The sequence below is a fragment of the Chelonoidis abingdonii genome, chromosome 12 (genome assembly GCF_003597395.2).
Source record: "Chelonoidis abingdonii isolate Lonesome George chromosome 12, CheloAbing_2.0, whole genome shotgun sequence".
NCBI classification, from domain to species: Eukaryota; Metazoa; Chordata; order Testudines; family Testudinidae; genus Chelonoidis; species Chelonoidis abingdonii.
In genome coordinates, this window is record NC_133780.1 from 5,902,026 (window position 1) to 5,924,712 (window position 22,687).

At 49.1% G+C, this 22,687-nt stretch overlaps 3 protein-coding genes and 1 non-coding gene across 5 annotated transcripts in view; 2 read left to right on the forward strand and 2 right to left on the reverse strand.

Annotated features, from left to right (window-relative positions):
• LOC142047652 (uncharacterized) overlaps positions 1 to 10,136 on the reverse strand; it is a 124,743-nt gene extending 114,607 nt beyond the window's left edge. The window contains 5 exon segments of the mRNA XM_075071697.1: positions 6,778 to 8,034; positions 8,338 to 8,451; positions 9,061 to 9,187; positions 9,688 to 9,775; positions 9,997 to 10,136. Of these exon segments, the coding sequence (XP_074927798.1) occupies positions 6,778 to 8,034; positions 8,338 to 8,451; positions 9,061 to 9,187; positions 9,688 to 9,744 (1,555 nt within the window). The 5' untranslated portion in view covers positions 9,745 to 9,775; positions 9,997 to 10,136.
• LOC116823724 (uncharacterized) overlaps positions 1 to 22,687 on the forward strand; it is a 162,298-nt gene that overhangs the window by 34,396 nt on the left and 105,215 nt on the right. The gene's annotated exons all lie outside the window — the stretch shown is intronic.
• TRNAD-GUC (transfer RNA aspartic acid (anticodon GUC)) lies at positions 12,320 to 12,391 on the forward strand. Its single transcript has one exon. It is a non-coding gene; the product is annotated as a tRNA-Asp (tRNA).
• Positions 17,711 to 20,448, reverse strand: LOC116816194 (zinc finger protein 707-like). The gene is given in 4 exon segments (XM_075071480.1): positions 17,711 to 18,456; positions 18,772 to 18,885; positions 19,452 to 19,578; positions 20,081 to 20,448. Coding segments are annotated over 4 exon segments (1,128 nt in total). The 5' UTR covers positions 20,222 to 20,448.

Sequence of the window (22,687 nt, forward strand, 5' to 3'; positions counted from 1 at the left end):
CTACCTGAAAGGGGGTTCCAAAGAGGGTGGATCTAGACTGTGCTCAGTGGTACCAGATGACAGAACAAGGAGTAATGATCTCAAATTGAGTGAGGAAAGTTTCGGTTCAGTATTAGGAAAATCTTTTTCACTAGGAGGCTGGTAAAGCACTGGAATGGGTTACTTAGGGAGGTGGTGGACTCTCGTTCGTTAGAGGTTTTTAAGGTCAGGCTTGATAAAGCCCTGACTGGGATATTTAGCTGGGGATTGGTCCTGTTTTGAGCAGGGGGTTGGAGTAGATGACCTCCTGAGGTCCCTTCCAACCCTGATATTCCACGATTCTAAGATGGGTACTGTAGTAGTCTCTATTTAGCTATCCAAACGGTTCCTGTATTCTGCTAAATCAGGGATCAGTAATTCAGCGATTATACCCATCACCCCTGCCACCTTCCCAATTCTAGCTCAGTCTCATTAAATTCGCTGGGGGTAGGGTCTGAAAGATGGAGGGAATGTTTATAGCTGAAATCACCAAAATGTGTTTTGGAAGGTTAGTGTTAATTGGATCTGTTCCGCTCTCCTGCTTGGACATTTTCTGTGGGGATCCCAGAGACGGAAAGGAGCAGGTGTTACCATCTTGGCTACCAATCCCCACAGTGACTCTCTACACTAGCAATTCTCAAACTATGGGCAGAGCCTCCCAATAGAGGCACAGGAATGTGTCAAGGGAGGCATGACCTCTGTGGTGTGTTTTTTTTTTGTTTTTTTTTTTAAAAAAAGCACTGGCTGTCAGACCTAATTGGCTGGGGCTCATGAAGAAGGAACAGGCCCATCAGGAGGTGGGGATTAATGCTCAGGCAAAGGTGATGGAACACCTTTGAGAACCACTGGTCTACACTATTATGGTCACCAATTTTTACAAAATGATAAATCTTCTCCAAAGTATGTCTTGTGAGGTATCAGGAAAAGTCATTGTCTGCTGAATATTATTGTCCCATTAAAATGTGTCTATCAGCACTGTCCATGGAGCTCGGAGAGTTTGCTGTATGTTTGTTTCATTCTGTGAAGCTGGAAAACGCCCACAGACAGCTCCTCAGAGACAATGGTACCTGCACACCAGCTAGGTGCTAAGTGGCCATTAATTGCTTAGGAGGCCCTTCGCCAGCTGTGGAGCGAGGAACATGAGAGTTACAATTCACCGGAAGGACGGCTGGACGCTCACTTAGGCCACAGACTGATTGTTGCCTGTCCCCCAGCTGAGGGGTGAACCTCAAAGAGGAGAGTGATACAAGAGCACAAGGGGGAATTGCCTCCATTTTCACCTTTCCTTTCCCATCTTTACAGAAGGCAACAAGATGGCTTGATAGGCAACAGGGGCCTTGCAGCGGGGAGGGCAGGCCAAGGCTGGAAGGAAATCCAGCCTGGGTATTCAGAACTGTGAACTGCCTGCGACAGCGGGTGGGGTGGGAAATCCTGTTTACTTCATATCTTCCTTAATTTGGTAAAATGTAAGACTTAAAATGCATGTTTTAATTTTGTAGTTTTAACCAGTTCTGACCTTTGACATCCTTCTCCCTTATAATCCCTGAAAACCCCCTTGCTTCTGTTACTAAAGTGGTTTTAGTATTTTGTCTGGACCTGTGTGTTTTCATTGAAGTGTTTGGGGGATTTGACTGGAGAGAACAAGGCTGTGGCCTAATCCGACCCCTCTAATGACTGAGTTTCTCCGACCCAGTGACCAGACTGAGCTGTCCAAGATGAACATTCCCAGGGTGCAAGGCTGGGAGTTGAAAACTGGCTGATGTTCCTGTGTCATTTGGTAAGTTTCTGAGTGTCTGGCTAGTCACACTCAGTACAGTGCAGCCAGGAGTGACTTTGAAGGCTGGTGGCTGTGTGTGAGCAGAGCGTGGAGGGGTTGGTTGTTCACACAGGGAAGCAGCAGGGTGGATTTGATTTAAATCACTAGTCAGGAAGACTCAATTTAATCATGGTTTTCTACATAAAAATGTTTTCTTGTTGTTTGTTATAACCGTAATACATATTCTTCACAGACATAGATAGATGTAGGATTCATTTTTGGAAGGTACACACCTATACATTTTTAAGCATTGATTTATTTTGAAATCTTTTCAGATGAGTTTTACAGCTCTATCAGAAAATAAATAATTGTTTGGTTATTTCATTTACCAAAGATCATTGAAGCAGATATTTATGAAGTCACTGGGAGGTGAACTATGGCCAATTCAAGAGGTTAATCATTAATATTTGGCGGATTTTCTTGCCAGGTTGTATTAGGAGGATATCACCAGACAGACATTTAAATTGTTTTATTTAACTAAAACAATAGTGTTAAGTATTCCAGATTTTTTCCCTTCAGCAGCAAACATACTATTTTAACAAAAAAACGTATGTCCCTCACTTCTCACATTTATCTCCAGACCTCTCCTTGTCCAGATGTATTATGCCCCCAACAATCTTCTATTCACTGAACCTTTTGAAACTTTTCACTTTTAAAGAGGGGTAAGGGGTTGACCCTGTGTACACAAATTTGCAGAGGGACGATAGAGTTGAGGTCTGTTATTTCTCACTTCTATACATTATTTATTTATTTGAAAACATTTTTGCTGTTAACAAGCATGTTACCTCTGGAGACACAAATCCACAGTTTGGGAACTGCAAAACAGCATCTCTGATGTTATCTTCTAGACTGAGCACTGAGTCCCATTGGGTAGATAGAAAAATTGACCTAAATAATCTATACAGAAGTCTGTGGATCCCCATAAGACTGGGTCCTTAAGCCTGTAGAACTGATGAACAATTAAAAACAATTTCATTCACTTTTTAAATGTAACTTCATAAGTAAAGTTTTATGAATGAAACAAAATTCATTCATGAAACTGGTCACCATAATAACTGGCTAATTGAGAATTAAGATGCTTGTTAAGAGCCATAGCTGTTCAGCCAGTTGCCAATTGGGTAATTTCGACGTGTCAATCCAATCCTGGTAATCACTGAGACTTGAATGATAATCAACTCTCGCTGAGGATAACACAGTGAGATAAAGAATGGATTGCTTGTTTGAATGCCAGCAAACACTGGGACCATATGCTGCCAGGCTTTGTCATGCAATGATACCAGATTACTTGCTACTAGCATGGCGTGGTCAAGTGTCCTACCATGGAGGACGGAATAAGGCTGCACTGCCCAGGAACCTGCAAAGGCTTTTGGAGTACCTCCAGGAGAGCTTCATGGATTTCCACTCCATCCCCAGACACGTTAACAGACTTTTCCAGTAGCTGTACTAGCTGCGAATGTATCCCAAGTGCTCAGGGCAAATGAATCATTAAAAAAACTTGCTTTTAAACCATGTTTTATATTTACAAAGGTGCACTCACCAGAGGTCCCTTCTACAGCTTCATGGTCCGGGATACTGCCTTGGGAGGGTACTTCATTCAGGCTGAGAAAAAGATCCTGACTGTTGGGGAGAATGGAGTGCTGTGTGCTCTCCGCAAGCTCGGCCTCCTCCTCCTCATCTTCCCCGTCTGCAGAATCCTCAGGCATGGCTGAGATTACCCCCGTGGCGGAGGAGCAGAGGGGATAAAAGTTCCCCCAGAGGGCATGAGCCAGCTGCAGTGGTTGCAAAATTGGGGGGTGGGGGGGCATTAGGGCTTTTCCTCCCCCCTTTCCTAGGATTCTAGTGCCCATTTCCCAGGGCCGTGTCCATAAAGGACCAGCGCATCGCAGTGCCCAGACAGGGCCACCCTCTCTCCCCCCCACCATAAGATGTTACTGATCTATTAGAGGACACTTGATCTTGTGATCTATTTACAGACACACACACACCCCAGAGCTCACTGTCACACCTGCTTCGAGTGTGTAAAGAATCCAGGTCTCAGTTCCTGTGTCTGTGTAAAGCTGCCCAGCGTTTCATCAATGTGTCCAAGCCACTGACCCTGTGCCCCTGAGTTTCACGCCTCTTGGAATCCAGTCTAAGCACTTTCACTCCTTTACATTAGTTCCTTATGAAAATATAATTTTTATATGCTGAGTCCAAAGGCGGGCTCCTGGACCATAAAGCCGAAGAAGGCACCTCTGATGAGTGTACCTTTGTAAATACACTACAGGGTTTAAAAGCAATGTGTTTAACGATTCATTTTCCCTGAAGACTTAGGATGCATTCGCGGCCAGTACAGCTCCTGGAAAAGTCTGTTAATGTGTCTGGGGATGGAGCAGGAATCCTCCAGGGACATCTCCATGAAGCTCTCCTGGAGTTCTCCAAAAGCCTTTGCAGAAGGTTTCTGGGTAGGGCTGCCTTATTCCATCCTCCATGGTAGGACATTTTACCACGTCAAGCCAGAAGCAAGTAGTCTGGAATCATTGCAGCACAGAGCATGGCAGGGAATGGTCCTGGGCTTTGGTCGCATTCAAGCAACACTCGGTCTTTATCTCTCTGTGTTAGCCTCAGGAGAGCGATATCGTTCATGGTCACCTGGTTGAAATAGGGGCATTTGTTTAAGGGGACAGTCAGAGGAGCCAGTTCATGCGGAGCTGTTTGCATTTGGCTGAAAGGGATCATCCCTGATAATAGCCACCCGGTGTGGGGAGGGGAGAAGGGATCATCCCAGAGAATTGGGTTGGGGGAAGGTTTGTGCTGCACATCCACCCGAAAACCTCAGCTCCCTGCTTTTAAATGTCCAACCCAACTGGTATTGGTTGCTATGGGAAAGGAGGGCGCTGCAGTTCGAAAGCATTCCCATATGTTATGGAGGAAGAAGCCAACCCCACGGACCCTTTGGCTTACCATGGCTGCCTGCAAACTGAACTCTATTGCCCAGACGTGTGTGATGTGTCACACCATACCAGCAAGCACTTGATATAAAAGGCAAAATGCGACCTTGTACCTAAAGCACGTGTGCTGTCTGCTGAGAATTGCTTGATTCACTGTGAAAGAGTCTCCCTATTGTTTTCTGAAATGTATCTTTTAAAATTCTACTCTCCATTTTTTTCCTCCCGCAGGTGCAAATGTTTCTATGCTCCCTCGGTCATCTCCGTCCCTGAGGTTATCGCAGATTAGAAGGCAAACCCCCCCCCCCCCCCCCCCAAAAAACCGCACTCATGATTACATGTTTTCCTAGCTCATGTAGTCCTCCCGCACTGATAGAGCACAGTTGAATGTGCGGAGGCAAACAGTGGCAGAGTCCAGGAAAGCGTTAAGTGAGTGCAATGAGAGGAGGCAGGAGCTCAGTGAGAGGAGGCAGGATGCGATGCTCGGGCTAATGGGGGAGCAAACGGACATGCTCAGGTGTCTGGTGGATCTGATGCGGGAAAGGCAGCAAGAGCACAGACTGGCGCTGCAGCCCCTGTATAACCGCCTGCCCTCCTCCCCAAGTTCCATATCCTCCTCACTCAGATGCCTAAAGGATTTCCTCCCTGCACCTTGCACTGGGGGCAGATTTGCATGGCGACTGGGAACTGAGAGGTATTCCACAATGCCCACGGGTAGTGGGGACCCGTGGGGCATTCCCCAGTGCCCGGGAAGAGTTGGGAGCCATGGGCCCACAAGAATTGGGGACCATTGGTGGATTCCCCCACCTCTGTTGGTGGTGGCTTGTGATCTGCAGGGTGTGTTTCACAACGGCTGAATGAAACTTTCCCCACATGCGAGGCATTTATGAAATTGTGACCAGGGTTCCAGGGATCCACACTGTGATTGTTCATATAGGGCAAACTGCAAAGAATGGGGCCGGCAATCCTCAAAACGGGGGGATATTGCAATCCTTAGATTCACCAAGCCAGCAACAAAGCAGCTCCTGCAATACCTTGCTGCTACACAGAGGCCAAAGCACAGCTCTCTTACAGCAACCCAGCCTTGGGCTCTCTCCCAGACAGCTCACTTCAACATGATGGGGATTGCGGAAAATCTATTAAAAAGTTCCACCAATCCCAAAGAATCCTATACACTATCCACCAAGTTAAGGAATACTTCAGTTCTGACCCAAATACACACAGCCAATTCTTATTAACTCAACTAAGATTTATTAAAAGAAGAAAAGAGAGAGTGTGCTGTTTAAACGATCATTATCCATTCAGAGATGCAGAGTCCTTAGGTCAGTTTTACTGTAGAGATGATGCTTTAGAATTGCAGCGAGTCCTTTACAGAATCATTTCATCAAGTTCTAGTCCAATGTCTAATTTCAATGTCAGGGTGGTCCAGAAGGGCCTGGAGATCTCTGTCTTCCGACTCCCCCTAACCGCCCCTCCCCCCCAAAAAAACCCTGCTTAAGCAGATTAGAGACGAAAGGATAATTTTTGCAGCGTCTAGACAGCACACAGTCATTGGCTGAACAACAGGCTTTTGAAGTAACCTATTTCCTAAACATCACTGGTAATTAATTACATGGATTAACACGAGGTGATTCTCCATAAAGCAGTTCATAGACAGTTTACCACAAACTTCCAGGAGACAAACAATGACATTATTACAGCCAAGTTTTGTCTAAATGTTAATATTCCCTTTTGATCTCTGAATTCACACAATAGAGCCCTAGACAGGAACCGTTTATTTCCATTGTTAACCTCTAACAAGATACAGCTAAACAGAGACTACTACAGTTACCATCTTCCTCCATGTCTTTAACAATACATGGTTACCTTTCGAAGCTCTAGTTTATCTGAGGACGACACACTTTTCTAACATGTCTCTAAAGATTTCATCTAGGTCAATGATATGCAATTTCCTTAACACTTTCTGTCTCTGCATCAGAGAAGTTTATAAGTGAAATTTCCACACAGTCTAAACACTTGTGTGGATTCTCTGATGTTTAAGAAGGCGTGACCTCCATATGAAACCTTTTCCACAGAATAAACACTTGTGTGGTCTCTCTCCTGTGTGGATTCGCTGATGTATAAGAAGGTCTGACCTCCGTATGAAACTTTTTCCACATTCCATGCACTTCTGGGGTCTCTCTCCCGTGTGGATTGCCTGATGTTTAACAAGGTCTGACCTCTGTATGAAACTTTTCTCACAATCTAAACATTTATGGGGTCTCTCTCCTGTGTGGAATACCTGATGTTTAACAAGGTCTGACCTCCATACAAAACATTTTCCACAGACTAAACATTTATGGGGTCCCTCTCCTCTGTGTAATGCCTGATGTTTAAAAAGAACTGACCTCCGTTTGAAACTTTTCCCACAGTCCAAGCACTTGTGAGGTGTCTCTCCTGTGTGGATTCTCTGATGTTGAATAAGGTCTGACTGCCATACGAAACTTTTTCCACAGACTAACCACTTATGGGTTTCCGCTTCTGTGTGTAATGCCTGATGTTTAACAAGATCTGACCTCCGTATGAAACTTTTCCCACAGTCCAAGCACTTATGAGGTCTCTCTCCTGTGTGGATTGCCTGATGATTAAAAAGGTCTGACCTCTGTATGAAACTTTTCCCACAGTTGAAACACTTATGGGGTCTATCTCCTGTGTGGATTGCCTGATGTTTAAGAAGGTCAGACCTCTGTATGAAACTTTTCCCACACTCGAAGCACTTATGTGGTCTCTCTTCTGTGTGGCTTAGCTGATGTCTAATTAGTTCTGACTTCCACATGAACCATTTCCCACACTCAAGGCATTGATAGGGTTTCTTTCCTGTGTGGCTTCTCTCATGGTTATTCAGGTCTGAGTGATTATTGAAGTTTTGTCCACTGTCCAAGCACTGAAGGGGTTTCTCTCTAGTATGGATTGTCTGATGTGTAACAAGCTGTGATCTCACAATGAATCCTTCCCCATAACCGAGGCATTCATAGCGTTTGTCTTCCTTGGAATTTGTCTTCTGGGTTGTGGGATCCTTGTCTCCTCCCCCATATTTAACAGATTCATCCACTTTTGGGTGATTTCCCTGCAGCTTCTTTGACCTGTGCCAATTTCCACAGGTTTCTCCCTCTTCCCAGCACTGGGAAAAATTCCCTTCAGCTCTTTTCATGAAGGTTCCCTGTGGTTCCACTTTCCCAGCAACTTCCTGATGATGATTCCCCTTCTCATTCTCACTCCCTCGCTCAGCACCTGCTGGGAGAGAGAGACAATCTCAAAAGGAATCATTTTGCTGGAGAGAAAGAGGAATACCAACAAGGGTGAACACGACACAAAGACTGAGCAATTGGACTGTGCCTCCACAACCCACCCAAACATTCACAGGGAAAGAGAGATGGAAAGGAAACTTTTGCAGCCAACAGGCTGGGTAAAAAGCCATGAGTGATATCTGCTGACTATTGCGCTACCCTGGGTGAGATGAGGAGGAACTGAAGGCACATCATATTTTTGGGATTCTCAAGTTTTTCCTTCATTCCCCATTTCTGTGTCAGTCCTCACCTGTGCGATCACCTCTCAGGCACTCTCTTTCCTCACAGACCTGGAGATCCGGGACCCACGGCTCTTCCCCTCGTTCCAGGCGGGAGATCAGCTCAGGTTTGGGAAGGGAAAATCCTGTTGGGGGGGGGGGGGAGGGAATCAGACCAGATCAGGGTTCATGGAGGATTGAGAGCGCGTCTGTCACGAAGGACATTCTGTGAGCGGAACCTGTCCCTGTGCTCTGCTGGGGAACGTGGAATCCATGAGGACGGGAACGTGGTCCCTGAGCCCTCTTGGGAGAGGCAGATGTCTGGGGAGGTGAGGGGAATTTTTACACCCTCACTAGGAGTTCCCAGGATCTGCCCAGTCTAAGGGCTTTGCTGATGTACACACAGCTCTGGCATTAAACCCCTGCCTATTTCTAAGCTGTCCCAATGGCTGGAGCTATTCCCAAGAAGGACGGTAAATAAGGATTGTGTGTGTGAATGGGAATCAATACAGAAAGGACAATGAATGAATTCTGCCCCTTTGAAAGCTGGAGGGGTGGGATGAGCTAGCATGTCCATTAGATTTTGACACCATGTCTCACTGGAGAGGGCGCGGAGATGCAAGTCTCTCTCACATGGCAGCTGTGCATTATGCAAAACATTTTCCTCTGATTTAACTGATGAGGGAAGAACCTGATCAGAGTCAGACATGAAGACCCCATGGCTTCTAATAACCGAGGGGACGGGAATCCCTTACCCAGCGAGGTCACTGTCTTATAGTTCTCCTGCATGACATCCCTGTAGAGGGCTCTCTCAGCGGGGTCTAGCAGAGCCCCCTGCCCCTGGGTGAAATACACAGCTACCTCCTCGAAGGTCACCGGCATCTGGAACAACAAGGGTCCCCCACTCAGCACCTGCTGCCCCAGCCACAATCCCGCTATTCACAGGGAAAGGAAAAAAACTCAAAGCTCTGGGAGGCCAGAGTAACAGAATCTGACCCCTATCGTTCAGAGTGGCCAGGAGGCTTCAGGGGGTGGGAGAAGGTGAGAGCTCCTTGTCCCCTCCCAGCACACGGGGCAGGGCAGGGTCTTCTCATTTCCCACATGCCTGCCAGCCACAGGCTGATCCGGGAAGCAGAGCTCTGAGCCAGGGACAGGGACAGGAATCCCAACAGCTTCCCCGCATATTTCACAGCAGCCTCTGGCCAGCGGGGTCAGGCTCCAACCCGGTGCACAAGGGTTGTGTCCTGTTTTTGAAATGGGTGAATGACCCTCTCCCCCACTGCTGCCAATGGTCCTACTCAGAAAATCAGCAGGTTTCTCACACCCTGTCTCCTCCCTTCTTCTCCCTCCCCCTTCCCAGCAGCTCCCTGAAAATCTCCTACCTGAGCTGGCTCCATCACAGCCATTCCCCTTTCCTGTCTCCTGGAAGATGGGCCCATCTGGAGCGAAACATGTACTTGATTCCTCAGTCTGTCGGAGCGAGAGGGGCGATGGAGGATGTTACAAACGGGGCTGGAGTCCATGTCACATCCGGAGTCCTCCCAGGCTCTTTAGACCCTCCCACTAACAGCATCTCTGATCCAAACACTAGGAAAAGAGCAGAATCAAAGAAGCCACTTTGGGGGATTGCCCCCCACTGCAGTGTAAACCCCTCCTCCTGAGCAATAGCAGGAGCCCTCTGGTGGCAACACCTGAAGAATGAGCTGCCCTGGATTCCTGCAGCAGCCCCCAGGGACAGGCAGGCAGAGGCTGATCCCGTTGGCCCATCTGCACTCACCCCCGGCCAGAACCAGCAGTGATTCCGGTCTGACTCCTGTGTGGCTGAGATCTGAATCCTGCACGGAAATCAGACCAAGACCTAGGCCAGCCCTGAACACTCAAGAATCAGATCCTCAAAAATCATGCGTTTCTCTCTTTTTAAAAAAATGCAATGTAAGCTGGGAGCAGTGAGTGAGTGTGCGGGCAGCAGTTCCGTAGAAAAGGACCTAGGGGTTACAGTGGACGGGAAGCTGGATATGAGTCAACAGTGTGCCCTTGTTGCATTTTGGGCTGTATAAGTAGGGGCAATGCCAGCAGATCGAGGGACGTGATAGTTCCCCCCTATTCGGCATTGGTGAGGTCACATCTGGAGTACTATGTCCAGTTTTGGGCCCCACACTACAAGAAGGATGTGGAAAAATTGGAAAGAGTTCGGTGGAGGGCAACAAAAATGATTAGGGGGCTGGGGCACATGACTTATGAGAAGAGGCTGAGAGAACTGGGATTGTTTAGTCTGCAGAAGAGAAGACAGAGGGAGGATTTGATAGCTGCTTTCAACTATCTGAAAGGGGGTTCCAAAGAGGATGGATCTAGACTGTTCTCAGTGGTAGCAGATGACAGAACAAGGAGTAAAAGTCTCAAGTTGCAGTGGGGGAGGTTTAGGTTGGATATTAGGAAAAACTTTTTCACTAGGAAGGTGGTGAAGCACTGGAATGGGTTATGTAGGGTGGTGGTGGAATCTTCTTCCTTAGAGGTTTTTAAGGTCAGGCTTGACAAAGCCCTGGCTGGGATGATTTAGTGGGGACTGGTCCTGCATTGAGCAGAGGGTTGGACTAGATGGTCCTTTCCAACCCTAATATTCTATTATTCTAACCTTGAAACTTCAGTCTGTTAGTGAATATTTGGGAACCAAATTCTATATACAAATGAGACATGAGAAAAAAACACTAGGGTGCTGGATAGAGAGAGAAAATAACCATTACCTAAAGCAAAGGAAATTGAAGGAGTTTTCAGACCAGCCCATGAACTCAGTCAGCATTGAACTCAAATGACAACATTGCAATAGAAACAGGAACTATTACAGTGTCACTATGAGATGTGCTCATGACTATTCATATTTCCCATGGTTATTTGCCATTAAAAATATGAATTCCAGGGGACAGTGATGTTCCTCCGCATAACGCTAATGCAGTTGAAGATGAAGAGCTCAGAGTAATGAAAAGAATAGTTTGATAAGGAACTGATGTAAAGGAGTGAAACTGCCCAGACTGCATCCCAAGAGGAGTGAAACTCAGGGGCACAGGGCCAGTGGCGAGGACACATGGATGAAGCGCCGGCCGGCTTTACGCAGACATAGGAACTGAGACCCGGATTCTTTTAAACGCTCAAAGCAGGTGTGACAGTGAGATCTTTGTGGGGGTGTCTGCAAATATGTCACTGGATGAAGTCCCCTCTAGCAGCTCAGTAACATCTTATGGGGGACGGGAGCACATATCCAGCGATGCACTGGGCATTTAATGCTACGGCCCTGGGAAATGGGAGCTGAGACCCTGGGGAAGGGCGGAGGAAAAGCCCCCCCCGCCTTCCCTATTTTTGCAACCACTTCACCCGCCTCAACCCATCTGGGGGCAATTTTTATTCCCTTCCCGCTTCATGCCTGAATTTCCACCTCTCTCCTGTCTGGCAGGGCCTGTGCCTCGGCTCCCGCGCCCCGCACCCACCGGGGCTGGCGGCAGCTTTCCCGGGCCCCGGGCGGGAATCGCAGCCAGCTCCGCTGGGAGCAGCCTGGGGCCAAACCTCCCCCTGCAGCCCGGGGGTGCCGGTGGGGGGGCGGGTCTCTCTCCCCTTCCCTCCGAGCGGGGCCCCCCGGGGCAGGGGCCGGGCTGGGCCGGGCTGGGGGCTCTGCCCTGGCCTGGGAGAGGCTCCTGGGGAGCAGCGGGAAGGGCCCTGCTGGAGATTCCCCTCTCCCGGCTGCAGCCAGGGCTCCGGGCTCCCAGCACCAGCCGCCGGGGCTCGGGGATCTCGCCGGGAGCCTGGGAGCCAGAGTCACCGCAGCGGCTGCGAGTCACTTCCTGCTGCCGGGCCGGAGCCCAGCGCTCGCTCCCCCGGACAGAGCCGCCTCCCGGCTGCCCCTGGGTCCTATCGCTGTCGGGTTCGCGCTGTAGCATCTCTGGCTCCGGCTCCTGTTCCACTTACAGGCTGTAAAGTGAGAATGGTCCATCATGAGTATCTAACCCAGAACTTCTGTAAACCACTTCCTCGTTAGTATAGTGGTGAGTATCCCCGCCTGTCACGCGGGAGACCGGGGTTCGATTCCCCGACGGGGAGTGTAATGACTTTTGGCCCCCACAAGGAGCAATGGTCTCAAATTCTAGCGGGAGAGAGCTAGGTTGGAGATTAGGAAACACTGGTTCACTAGGAGGATGGGGAAGCACTGAAATGTGTTCCCTAGTGAGCTGCTGGAATCTCCTTTGGGGTTTTTAAGGCCTGGCTTGACAAAACCAGTAAATATGCACTTAGGTCAGCCCAGGGGAGGGCTATTGTGGGGAACTTTCCTGGCTTATACACCGCCCTGGTGGAATTAAATAGCAGAAGGATCGGAGTCGTTGCTCCCACTCCCTTGACCCAGAAGCCTGCCTGACCTTTGTTGGACCAAGGATTCCTGAGGGGACTTTTTTTTTTCTGAGGCAGGAAAAAGGCTTTAATGGGGAAGGTACTAGAGCAAGAACAGCAAGTGCGATAGCAAAAGCGATCACTGAGCACGGAGACTAGGGCGTCTCCACTCCGGGGTGCTCTCTTCCCTTTGGATGCTTCCCTGACTACTGCACGGAGTTAACAACAAATACAATTGAATAAACAGCAAGTAGTAAAAAAATTAAGGAAAAAATGGGAAAGGTGAAAGGAAAACACATCACCCCGGTCTGTGAACAGGGCTGGATTAATCCTCCTGTGAGCCAGGGTTATTAGATTTTGTCGGACCCTTGGTCGGGGGCAGAGCCGTAATTAGCTATTTTAGCACCCGAGGCAAGAATATAAAACTGAAACAACTGTGGGCCAAAAAGGAAGGTTGGGGGGCAGGGGGGGGACATCATGCATAGGGTGACCAGATCACAACAGTAAAATAGGACCTGCCCCCTCCCTGCTCGGCCCCACCATCACATCCCTCTTCACCCCGTAGCACCCTGATGGCCTGTTGTGTCCCTCCTAATCTGTCCCCCACCCACCACTTGCCTCCTTTCACCTTCTCCCTCTCCTGCCAGAAACCCCCATGCCTGCCCCTAGAACCTCTGCTGGCTCACTGCTCACCTCTATTACTGCACACAGCAGTCAATCAATGCAGTTGTAGATAAGTCTCTGCATTATGCATTTTTGTATAACTTTTATAGGACTTTGTATTGAACCTTGGTAATATGTTATAGGGGCCCCCCAAGGTAGTATAATTAAGGTAAAAGAAAAATGTCTTTTTGCTAGAAGTAGAATAAGATCTTCCCCCCACTTTGTAATCAATTGCCCTGTTGAAGGAAGGAGGTGTGAATGAGGAAGGCGTAGAAGGCAGCACCTCCAGACAGCTGCACCCCGTGGAGAGGGGCTGGGAGCCAGACCAAGGACAATCACACTTGTCAAGTAGGCAGACTAGAGGAAAGCAGACATACTGGGTTAGGAGCAAGCACCTTCCCTTGGGAACACCCTCTCTGCAGCCTTGGGACAACCCCTAGCCTAGAGAAAAGCAGCAAAAAGGACCAACAGACACAGTCTCAGATTTTGAATCAGGAAGATTTGCCCCCCCTCCAGCCACTGACTTGCCACTTGTCTCCTCAACCCGCCCCTCCCCCGCAGTATAAAGTCTCATTCAAAGACCCAGGGGGTCACTATATTAATGCACATAGCAGTCAATCAATGCAGTACCAAAAATTAAAATAATGAAAATGGATGCCCCCCTCCATCCACCGACTCGCCTCACCCCCATCCCTCCAAGTATCGGGGTGGCAGGTTTGTAGACATTTTGGTGGTGCCCAGAATGCTCAGAACCTTCCCCCCCTCCCCTGGAACTCTGCTCCCCACCTGTCTAAGGCTCTGCAAGGGAGTTGGGAGGGGAGGAGGTCTGGGGTGCAGGCCCTGGGTTGGGGCAGGGGATTGAGGTGTAGGATGGTTGAGAGGTTGGGTTCTGGAATGGAGTCTGGGGTGCAGGCTCTGGAATGGAGTTTGGGTGCTGGTTGCAGGCTCCGGGCTGGGCACAGGGTGGGGGTGCAGGATGAGTGGAGAGGTGCAGGCTCTGGGAGTGAGTGCAGAGGGCTGGGTGTAGGCAGACCTGTATCAGAACAAAAAATGTAGCATGCAGAAAAGACTGGGAACTTAAATAGGCAATTAGAAATACAAACAATGTGGTAGAAAAATCTACATGGCTGCATGCAATAAATGAAGTCATAGAAAAGTCACGTGGGCCATTCAGAGTGTGCAGGGGGTGGGGGAGGGTTACTTACAGAAATAAGGTTTTAAAATCAATTTTAAATTGCAAGTGGTGGAGGGGAACCACATGTTCCCATAAGTGTAAAATGACATTGGATGTTACAGGATTATACAATCATCCTAGATATAGGGACCCTTTGGAAGGGGGAGCAGTAAAACTAAGAAGCTAGTACACCCCAAAGGCTCAGACACAAAAAGATAAGAAGACAAAAATGAAGTTTATTCATTTCTTTATTTAAATTCTAAATTGTTGGGTGCATCACTCACGGGATTTGAATTCTTGGGGTTGTATATCTATGTTTAGGGGGAAAAAATACCACAGAAAGTTCCTTTTGAGAAGCCTTGTATAGGACACACTCTAAGGCCCTTAGGGGCAGATTTTTAAAAGGATTTCGGCCGCTAGTGGCATATTACAAAGTATCCAGGTGCCTTCAACTTTGAAACTTCTGGCCGCTAGTGAGTATTTGAGAACCAAGTTCTACACACAAATGGGACATGGGATAAAGCACTGGGATGCTGGACAGAGAGACAAAATAGCAATTGGCTAAGGCAACCCCCACTGGTGGATCAAAGGAAGCTGAAGGAGTTTTGAGACCAGCCCATGAAATCAGTCAGCACTGCGCTCACATTACACCATTGCAACAGAAACAGGAACGGTTACACCAGACACACTGGGAGATGTGGATGCTGAGGGGGATGTAAAAGCTTAACCGGCAAACAGGCTTCTTGGTTAACCGGCCTTAACCATTAACTCCGGCATGCTGGCCGGAGGGATCCCCTGGTGCTGGGCGCTCAGCCACGTGGCCGCAGCAGAACCAGTCCCGTTCCAGTGCCTGTGCTGCTGCTCCCCAACCCCAGCCCTGATTGTGCCCCTGGGCCCCTCTCCTTCCCCGGCCACAGCTGAGCCCCCCTCACTCTGTGTTCAGTTTGGCCCTGGCCCACCTTCCACTCTTCCCTATTTGCCCCCCTCAGATCCCCCTGACCTGTAGCCTCCATCCACACCAGCATGGCCAGGGTCAGGGAAACAAAGCAGCAGATGGGAGTGTGTGGGGGGGTGAGAGATGGGTGGTAACATGATCCTGCCCCCAACTGTGCACACATCGGGAGCTGGGGCAGCTTTCCTGGGCCCAGGGCAGGGAATCGCAGCCGCGGCAGCTTTCCTGGGCCCAGGGCAGGGAATCGCAGCCAGCTCCGCTGGGAGCAAGAGGGGCCAAACCCGCCCCCTGCCCCCATAGCCCAGGTGTGATGGGGGGAGGATCTCTCTCAGTTTCCCTCTGAGCGGGGTCCCCCTGGGCCAGGGGCCGGGCCGGGCAGGGGCCCTGGCCAGGCTGGGGGCTCTGCCCTGGGAGAGGCTCCTGGAGAGCAGCGGGAAGGGCCCTGCTGGAGATTTCCCTCTCCCGGCTGCAGCCAGGGCTCCGGGCTCCCAGCACCAGCCGCCGGGGTTGGTTCTCGCCAGGAGCCTGGGGTCCGAGCATGCAGCGACTAGCGAGTTCACATCTGCTGCCGGCGCGAGCGCCACGCTCGCTCCCAGAGCGCCTTCCCGCTGCTCCTGAGTCCAACGACAATAACCACCACACTGCAGCCCCTGCCATGGGAAGGAGCCTTGAAGATTCACCAGGATTTCAACAATTCCACCCCCCATTGACTCACGCCTGACCGTCCACCAAGGAGAACACTTGCTGGACACTACAGTGCAAATAGGTGAGGTCACATACCACCACCTATACTGGAAACCTATGACCTCTATACTTACCTACATGCCTCAGCCTTCCATCCAGACTCACAATATCTTGTCTACAGCCAGCCTAACATACAACGCATTTGCCACATCCCTCAGATATCAGCATTCTTAAAACTACAATCCACCTGGGATGTGAAACAGATTCACAGAGTGAGATGGTACCCAGACAGCTCATACAGGACAGCCCACAAGGAAAAAACAGAACCACTGGCCATCATCTACAGCCCCCAGCTAAACCTCTCACGCTCTCAACGATCTCAACCTATCCTGGAAAATGACACTCATTCTCACAGGCCTTGGGAGGCAGGCCAGTCCTCACTTACCACACCCAGGAGCGGCGCCAGGGTTTTTGGCGCCCTAGACAGGGGTCCTTCTGAGCCCCGTCGGCGACGGCATTCGGCGGCGGGGGGTTTCCGAGCTCGCTCTTTGACGCACTTCAGCGGCGGGTCCCGGAGCAAGTGAAGACTGCGCCGAATTGCCGCTAAGACCCGGAGGCGCAGAAGGACCCCCCGCCGCCGACATTCGAGAGCCACAAATGCACCCTCCCAATCCTGGTGTCATGAGCACGGCCCTGCACACAGCCCCCAACCTGCGCCAAATCCACTCAGCACTTACACAACAACAGGACACTATCACCAAACACCATTGCACTCTGTCCCATACCTACTCTAGCGACACCATCATAGGACTCACCACATCAGCCACCACCCTAGGGCAATATCACGTGCAATCTACCAATGTTATATGCCATCATGTGCAGCAATGCCCTTTGCCATGTACATTGGCCAAACTGGACAGTCCTATACAAAGAATAATGGACACAAATCAGATTCAGGATGGTAACATACAAAGCAGTAGGAAGTTCAGTCCCTGGACATTCAATAACAGATTGAAAAGTAGCCATCTTCAACAAAAACTTCAAAACAAACTTCAGAGAGATGCAGAGCTACATCATTGCACACTTAACACTGTCAATTTGGGCCTCAATAGGGACTGGACGGACGGGCTCACACAAAGCAATTTTCCTCTCTTGTTGGACACCTCTCATCAATTATTGGGGGGGACACATCCCCTGAATGTTGCCTTGTCAACTCTGGTTCTCCATCCTAGGTAACTCCGTTCTCTTCATAGGCCAGTTTATTTATGCTGATCTGAGTCAATCTTGCAGCTCTTAACCCTTCTTGTCACATGTCACAGAAGTTAGATACTGTGATCTCCATGTTTAATGGTGTGATCTCTCTTCTGAGAAGATTTCCCATCCAAGCACTTATGGTTCTTCCGTGTGGATTATCTGATGTTTAACAAGGTTGACTTCTGTATGAACTTTTCCCACAGTCCAAGCACTTATGGGGTCTTCTCCTTTGTGATTGCCTGATGTTTACAAGTCTGACCTCGTTATACTTTTTTCACGCTCACGCATAGTGTCTCTTCTGTATCGGTTACTGATGATTAACAAGGTTGGACCGGTATATGAAACTTTTCTCACAGTCCGAGCACTTATGGGGTCTCTCTCCTGTGTGGATTGCCTGATGATTAACAAGGTTGGACCGGTATATGAAACTTTTCTCACAGTCCGAGCACTTATGGGGTCTCTCTCCTGTGTGGATTGTCTGATGATTAACAAGGTATGACTTCCACTTGAAACTTTTCCCACAGTCTAAGCACTTATGGGGTCTCTCTCTTGTGTGGTTTTCTTGATGTGAAATTAGTGCTGACTTTGAACTGAAACATTTCTCGCACTCGAGGCACTGAATTGATCTCTCTCTAATGTAGCTTCTCCCATGGTTATTAAGATTTGAGAGCTTATTGAAGCTTTCCCCATGGTCCAAGCATTGAAGGGGTTTCTCTCCAGTATGGATTGTCTGATGTGTCACAAGCTGTGATCTCACAATGAATCCTTTCCCACACTGTAGGCTGTGACAGGATGTCTGTTCCTTGGGATTTGTCTCCTGGGCTATGGGATCCTTGTCTCCCCCCCTATTGTTAATAGATTTATCCACTGTCTTCCCTGGGTGGTTTTCCAGCGGCTTCTCTAACATGTGCCGATTTCCCCAGGCTTCTTCCTGTTCCCAGCACTGGGAAAAATTCCCTTCAGCTCTTTCCATAAATGACCCCTGTGGTTCCACGTCCCCAGGAACTTCCTGATGATGATTCCCATCCTCGTTATTACTCCCTCGCTCAGCACCTGCTGGGAGAGACACAATCCAGACAAGAGTCATTGTGCTGGGGAGAAAGAAGAATAGCACAGAGGGCAAACCCAACACAAAGAATCCAATTGCTCAGTCTGCCTCCACTTCTCACCCAAACACTCACAGGGAAGGAAAATTCGGAAGGAAACTCCTGCAGCTAACAGGCTGGGTGGAATGGAGTGAGCGATATCTGCTGATCACAGCCCTGCTCTGGGCGAGATGAGGAAGAACTGAGGGCGTCACTCACACCATATTTTGGGATTCTCAACTTTTTCCTTCATTCCCCAGATAGATTCTGTGTCAGTCCTCACCTGTGCATGTTCCTCTCAGGATCTCTTTTTCCTCCCAGGCCTGGAGATCGGGCACCCACGGCTCTTCCCCTCGTTCCAACCGGGCGATCAGCTCAGGTTTGGGAATGGGGAATCCTGTGCAGGGGGTGAAATCAGACCAGATCAGGGTGCTTGGAATGTTGGTGGAGTATTTGTCCAAGAGGACAGGAACATGGCCACTGAACCCCCTTGGGGAGAGGAAGTTGTCTTGGGGAGGTGAGTTGAATTATTACTGCACCCTCACTATGTGTTCCCAGGATCTGTGCGCTCCGGGGGCCTTGCTGACTCACACACAGCTCTGGACATAACCCCTGTCTCTTTCTAAACCTGCACAGCCCAGAGCCCTCCCTGTGGCTGGAGCTAGTTCCAAGGAGGGAGGTGAACAGGGATTGTGTGTGCAGCCGAGAAACAACACAGACAGGACAATGCTGGATTTATGCCCCTTTGACAGCTGGAGGGGTGGGGATGGTTTAGCTTGTCCACTGGGTTTTGACACCCATGTCCCACTGGAGGGGGCATGGAGATGCAAGTCTCTCTCACATGGCAGCTGTGCATTATGGAACCCACTCGCCTCTGATCTAACTGACACGGGAAGAACATGACCAGATTCAGACACACAGACCCCACGGCTTCTAGTATCGGAGGGTATGGGAATCCCTTACCCAGTGAGGTCACCGTCTCGTAGTTCTCCTGCATGACGTCCCTGTAGAGGGCTCTCTGAGCAGGGTCCAGCAGAGCCCCCTGCCCCTGGGTGAAATACACAGCCACCTCCTTGAAGGTCACCGGCATCTGAAACAACAAGAGTCCCCCACTCACCATCTGCTGCCCCAGCCACAATCCCCCTATTCATGGGAAGCTCTGGGAGGGTCAGAGTAGTAGAATCCCATCCCCACCCTGCTCAGAGCAGCCAGGAGGCTTCAGAGGGTGGGAGAAGGTGAGAGCTCCTTGTCCCTCCAGCACACGCAGCAGGGCAGGGTCTTCTCATTTCCCACATGCCTGCCAGCCACAGGCTGATACGGGAAGCAGAACTCTGAGCCGGGGACAGGGACATGAATCCTGACAGCTTCTATTCATATTTCACAGCAGCCTCTGGCCAGTGGGTTCAGGCTCCAGCACTGGGAGTCTGGAAAATGTTCCCAGCCCTGCTGAGGAGGTTTTATCCTGTTTGAGAAATGGGGGAATGTCCCCTCTCCCATCCCCTGCCACGAATGGGCCTACTCATAAAAACAGCAGGTTTATCACCCCTGTCTCCTCCCTGCCCTTGCCCAGCAGCTCCCAGAAAATCCCCTACCTGAGCTGGCTCCATCACAGCCATTTCCCTTCCCTGTCTCTGGGAAGATGGGCCAATCTGGAGTGAAATGTGGACACGATTCTTCAGCCTGTTGGGGCGAGAGAGGTGACGGGGGAGGTTACAGAAGGGGCTTCAGTCCATGTCACACCCCGATTCCCCCCAGACTCTTCAGACCCTCCCAGTAACAGCAACTCTGAGCCAAATGCTAGAAAAAGAGCAGAATCAAAGGGGCCATTTTGGAGGATTGCTCCCCACTGCAGTGTAAACCCCTCTCCCTTAGCAACAGCCAGAGCCCTCTGGTGGCAACACCTGAAGAATGAGCTGCCCTGGACTTCCCTGGCAGCCCCCACGGACAGGCAGGCAGAGGCTGATCCCAGTGAGCCATCCACACTCTCCCCTGGCCAGAGCCAGCAGTGACTCCGGTCTGACTCTGATGTGGCTGAGATCTGAATCCTGCAAGGAAATCCCATCAGGCTCCCGGGCAGCCTCCAATACTCAGGACACACAGCCCCCATCAGCACGGGTGTGTCTGACAGTAACACACAGGGAGCAGGGTGTGGGTGGGGGGCTGGGTTTTTGCCTTGTAGCCTCTGCGCCCTGAGGGGTTAGCCCCCCCCCATCAATCCCAAAGCTGGTTTGACCAGTTCCAGGAGAAGAAAATCTTATCTCTGCCCCCTCCCCCCTCGTGTGCCATGGGGCGGAGAAGCAATAAAGAAAGGATATAAGGCAAACTAAGTAGTTAGAGTAAGCAGTACCTACCCTTTGGAACACTTCTGCAAGCTAGGTAAAATACAAACCACAAAGCCCTAAAAAGAGAGCAAAAAGGACAAATCAGACAATAGTACATCTTTCAGTCCAGATTTTTGAATCAAGAAGTTTTGGCCCCCACATCCAACACCTCAGGGATCCTTGCACTGTCTCCTCACCCGCTCCTCAACACCTGATAATACAAGTCAAATTTCAAAAAGACCACAGTGAGTCACTATATTAAATAAAACATAAGCACTTTTCAAATAAATGCACATAATGTAACATTAAAAGCACAATTATTATAGTTATAGGTTTGCCCTCCATCCTACCTACCGATGCCTCACCTGGTCCATTACACCCAGTAAATGGGGTGGCAGATTTGATATTTTGTGTGCCCCAGAAAATGCTCAAACCATCCACGCCTCCGGGCCTGTCTGTCTAGACATCTCTGCACCCACACCGGTGTATAAAGAAGCTGCAGGGAAGTTGGGAGGGGAAGGAGGTCTGGGGCAGGCCCTGGGTTGGGGCAGGGGATTGATGGATGGATTGAAAGAGGTTGCAGAGAAATGGAGTCGTGTGCAGGCTCTGCGAATGGAGTATGGGGAGAATGGTAGCAGGCTGAGAGCTAGGGTGTGGTTAGAGAGTAGGTTGGTGTCCAGGATTAGTAGAGAAGATGAGCAGGCTGCTGGGCGTGAGTGCTAAGAGAAGGGTGGGATGTAAGGCAGAATAGTGAATATAAGAGGAAAAAAAATGTTAGAACGCAAAGAAGAAAAGACTGGATTTAAATTGAATTAGAAATTGGAAATCATTTAAACGATTTTTTTGTGAAATCAATGAGTGGATAGAAAAATTAATGGCTGCTGCAAATAATAAATTATAAGAAAAGTCACGTTGGGCAATCTCAGAGTGGTGCAAGAGGGTGGGAGGATGGTTATTCTTGTGAGGAAATAATAAGGGTGTTTTTAAAAGATCTATTATAAATGGGCTAGTGTGGTTAGAGGAACCACATGTTCTATAAGTGTAATTGGACATTTGTATTGTTAAACAGGATTATCAATTACAAAGCTAGATTGTAAGGGATTGGCATAATTAAACATTGTAAAGGCTTGAGATGAATAAAAACAAAAAAGACAAGAACTAGTACATTAAAAATTGGACATGGACTCGAAAAAGGCTCAAGACTACGCAACAGATAGTAGACAAAATGATGGTTTAGTCGCATTTCTTTAATTTAAATTCTAAATTGTTTGGTGTGCATTGCACCTAACGGGTATTTGAATTGTTTGGTTGTTGTACTATAGTTGGGGAAAAAATTTAAACACTTGAAAATAATTTTCTTTATGATGAAAGCACTCTTGATAGAGGAAGCACTACATATGATTCTTAGTGGTGGGGTCATGAATGTTTAATAGGAATTCAGTGTCCACGTAGTTGCATGTTATCAAAAGTATCTACAGGAGACCTCCACTATTGAAACTTCATGGAACCAGCTGTGAGGTCCAGAATAGCTGAAACAGGTTCTACAACACTACAAAATGGGTAAACGTCGGAAATATCAACAAGCAACTAGGATGCTCTAGAAAGAGGGCAGAACACATAAATGACGCCAATTGGCTAAGTGAACCCCATGGTTGGAGTCATAAAATAAGGAGTGAGTCAGAGTTGAGACCACCATTAAACGACTTTACGCGCATAGAAGACCTAAGTTCAGCTACTGCGTCTTCCAGCATTACACCCAATTGCACAGATAACAGGAACCGTTACACCAAACTCCCCACTGGGAGATTGTGGAATGCTGAGGTGGGCATGTAAAAGCGTTAACTGATTGACCGGGGCTAACGCGGTTCTTGTTACGGG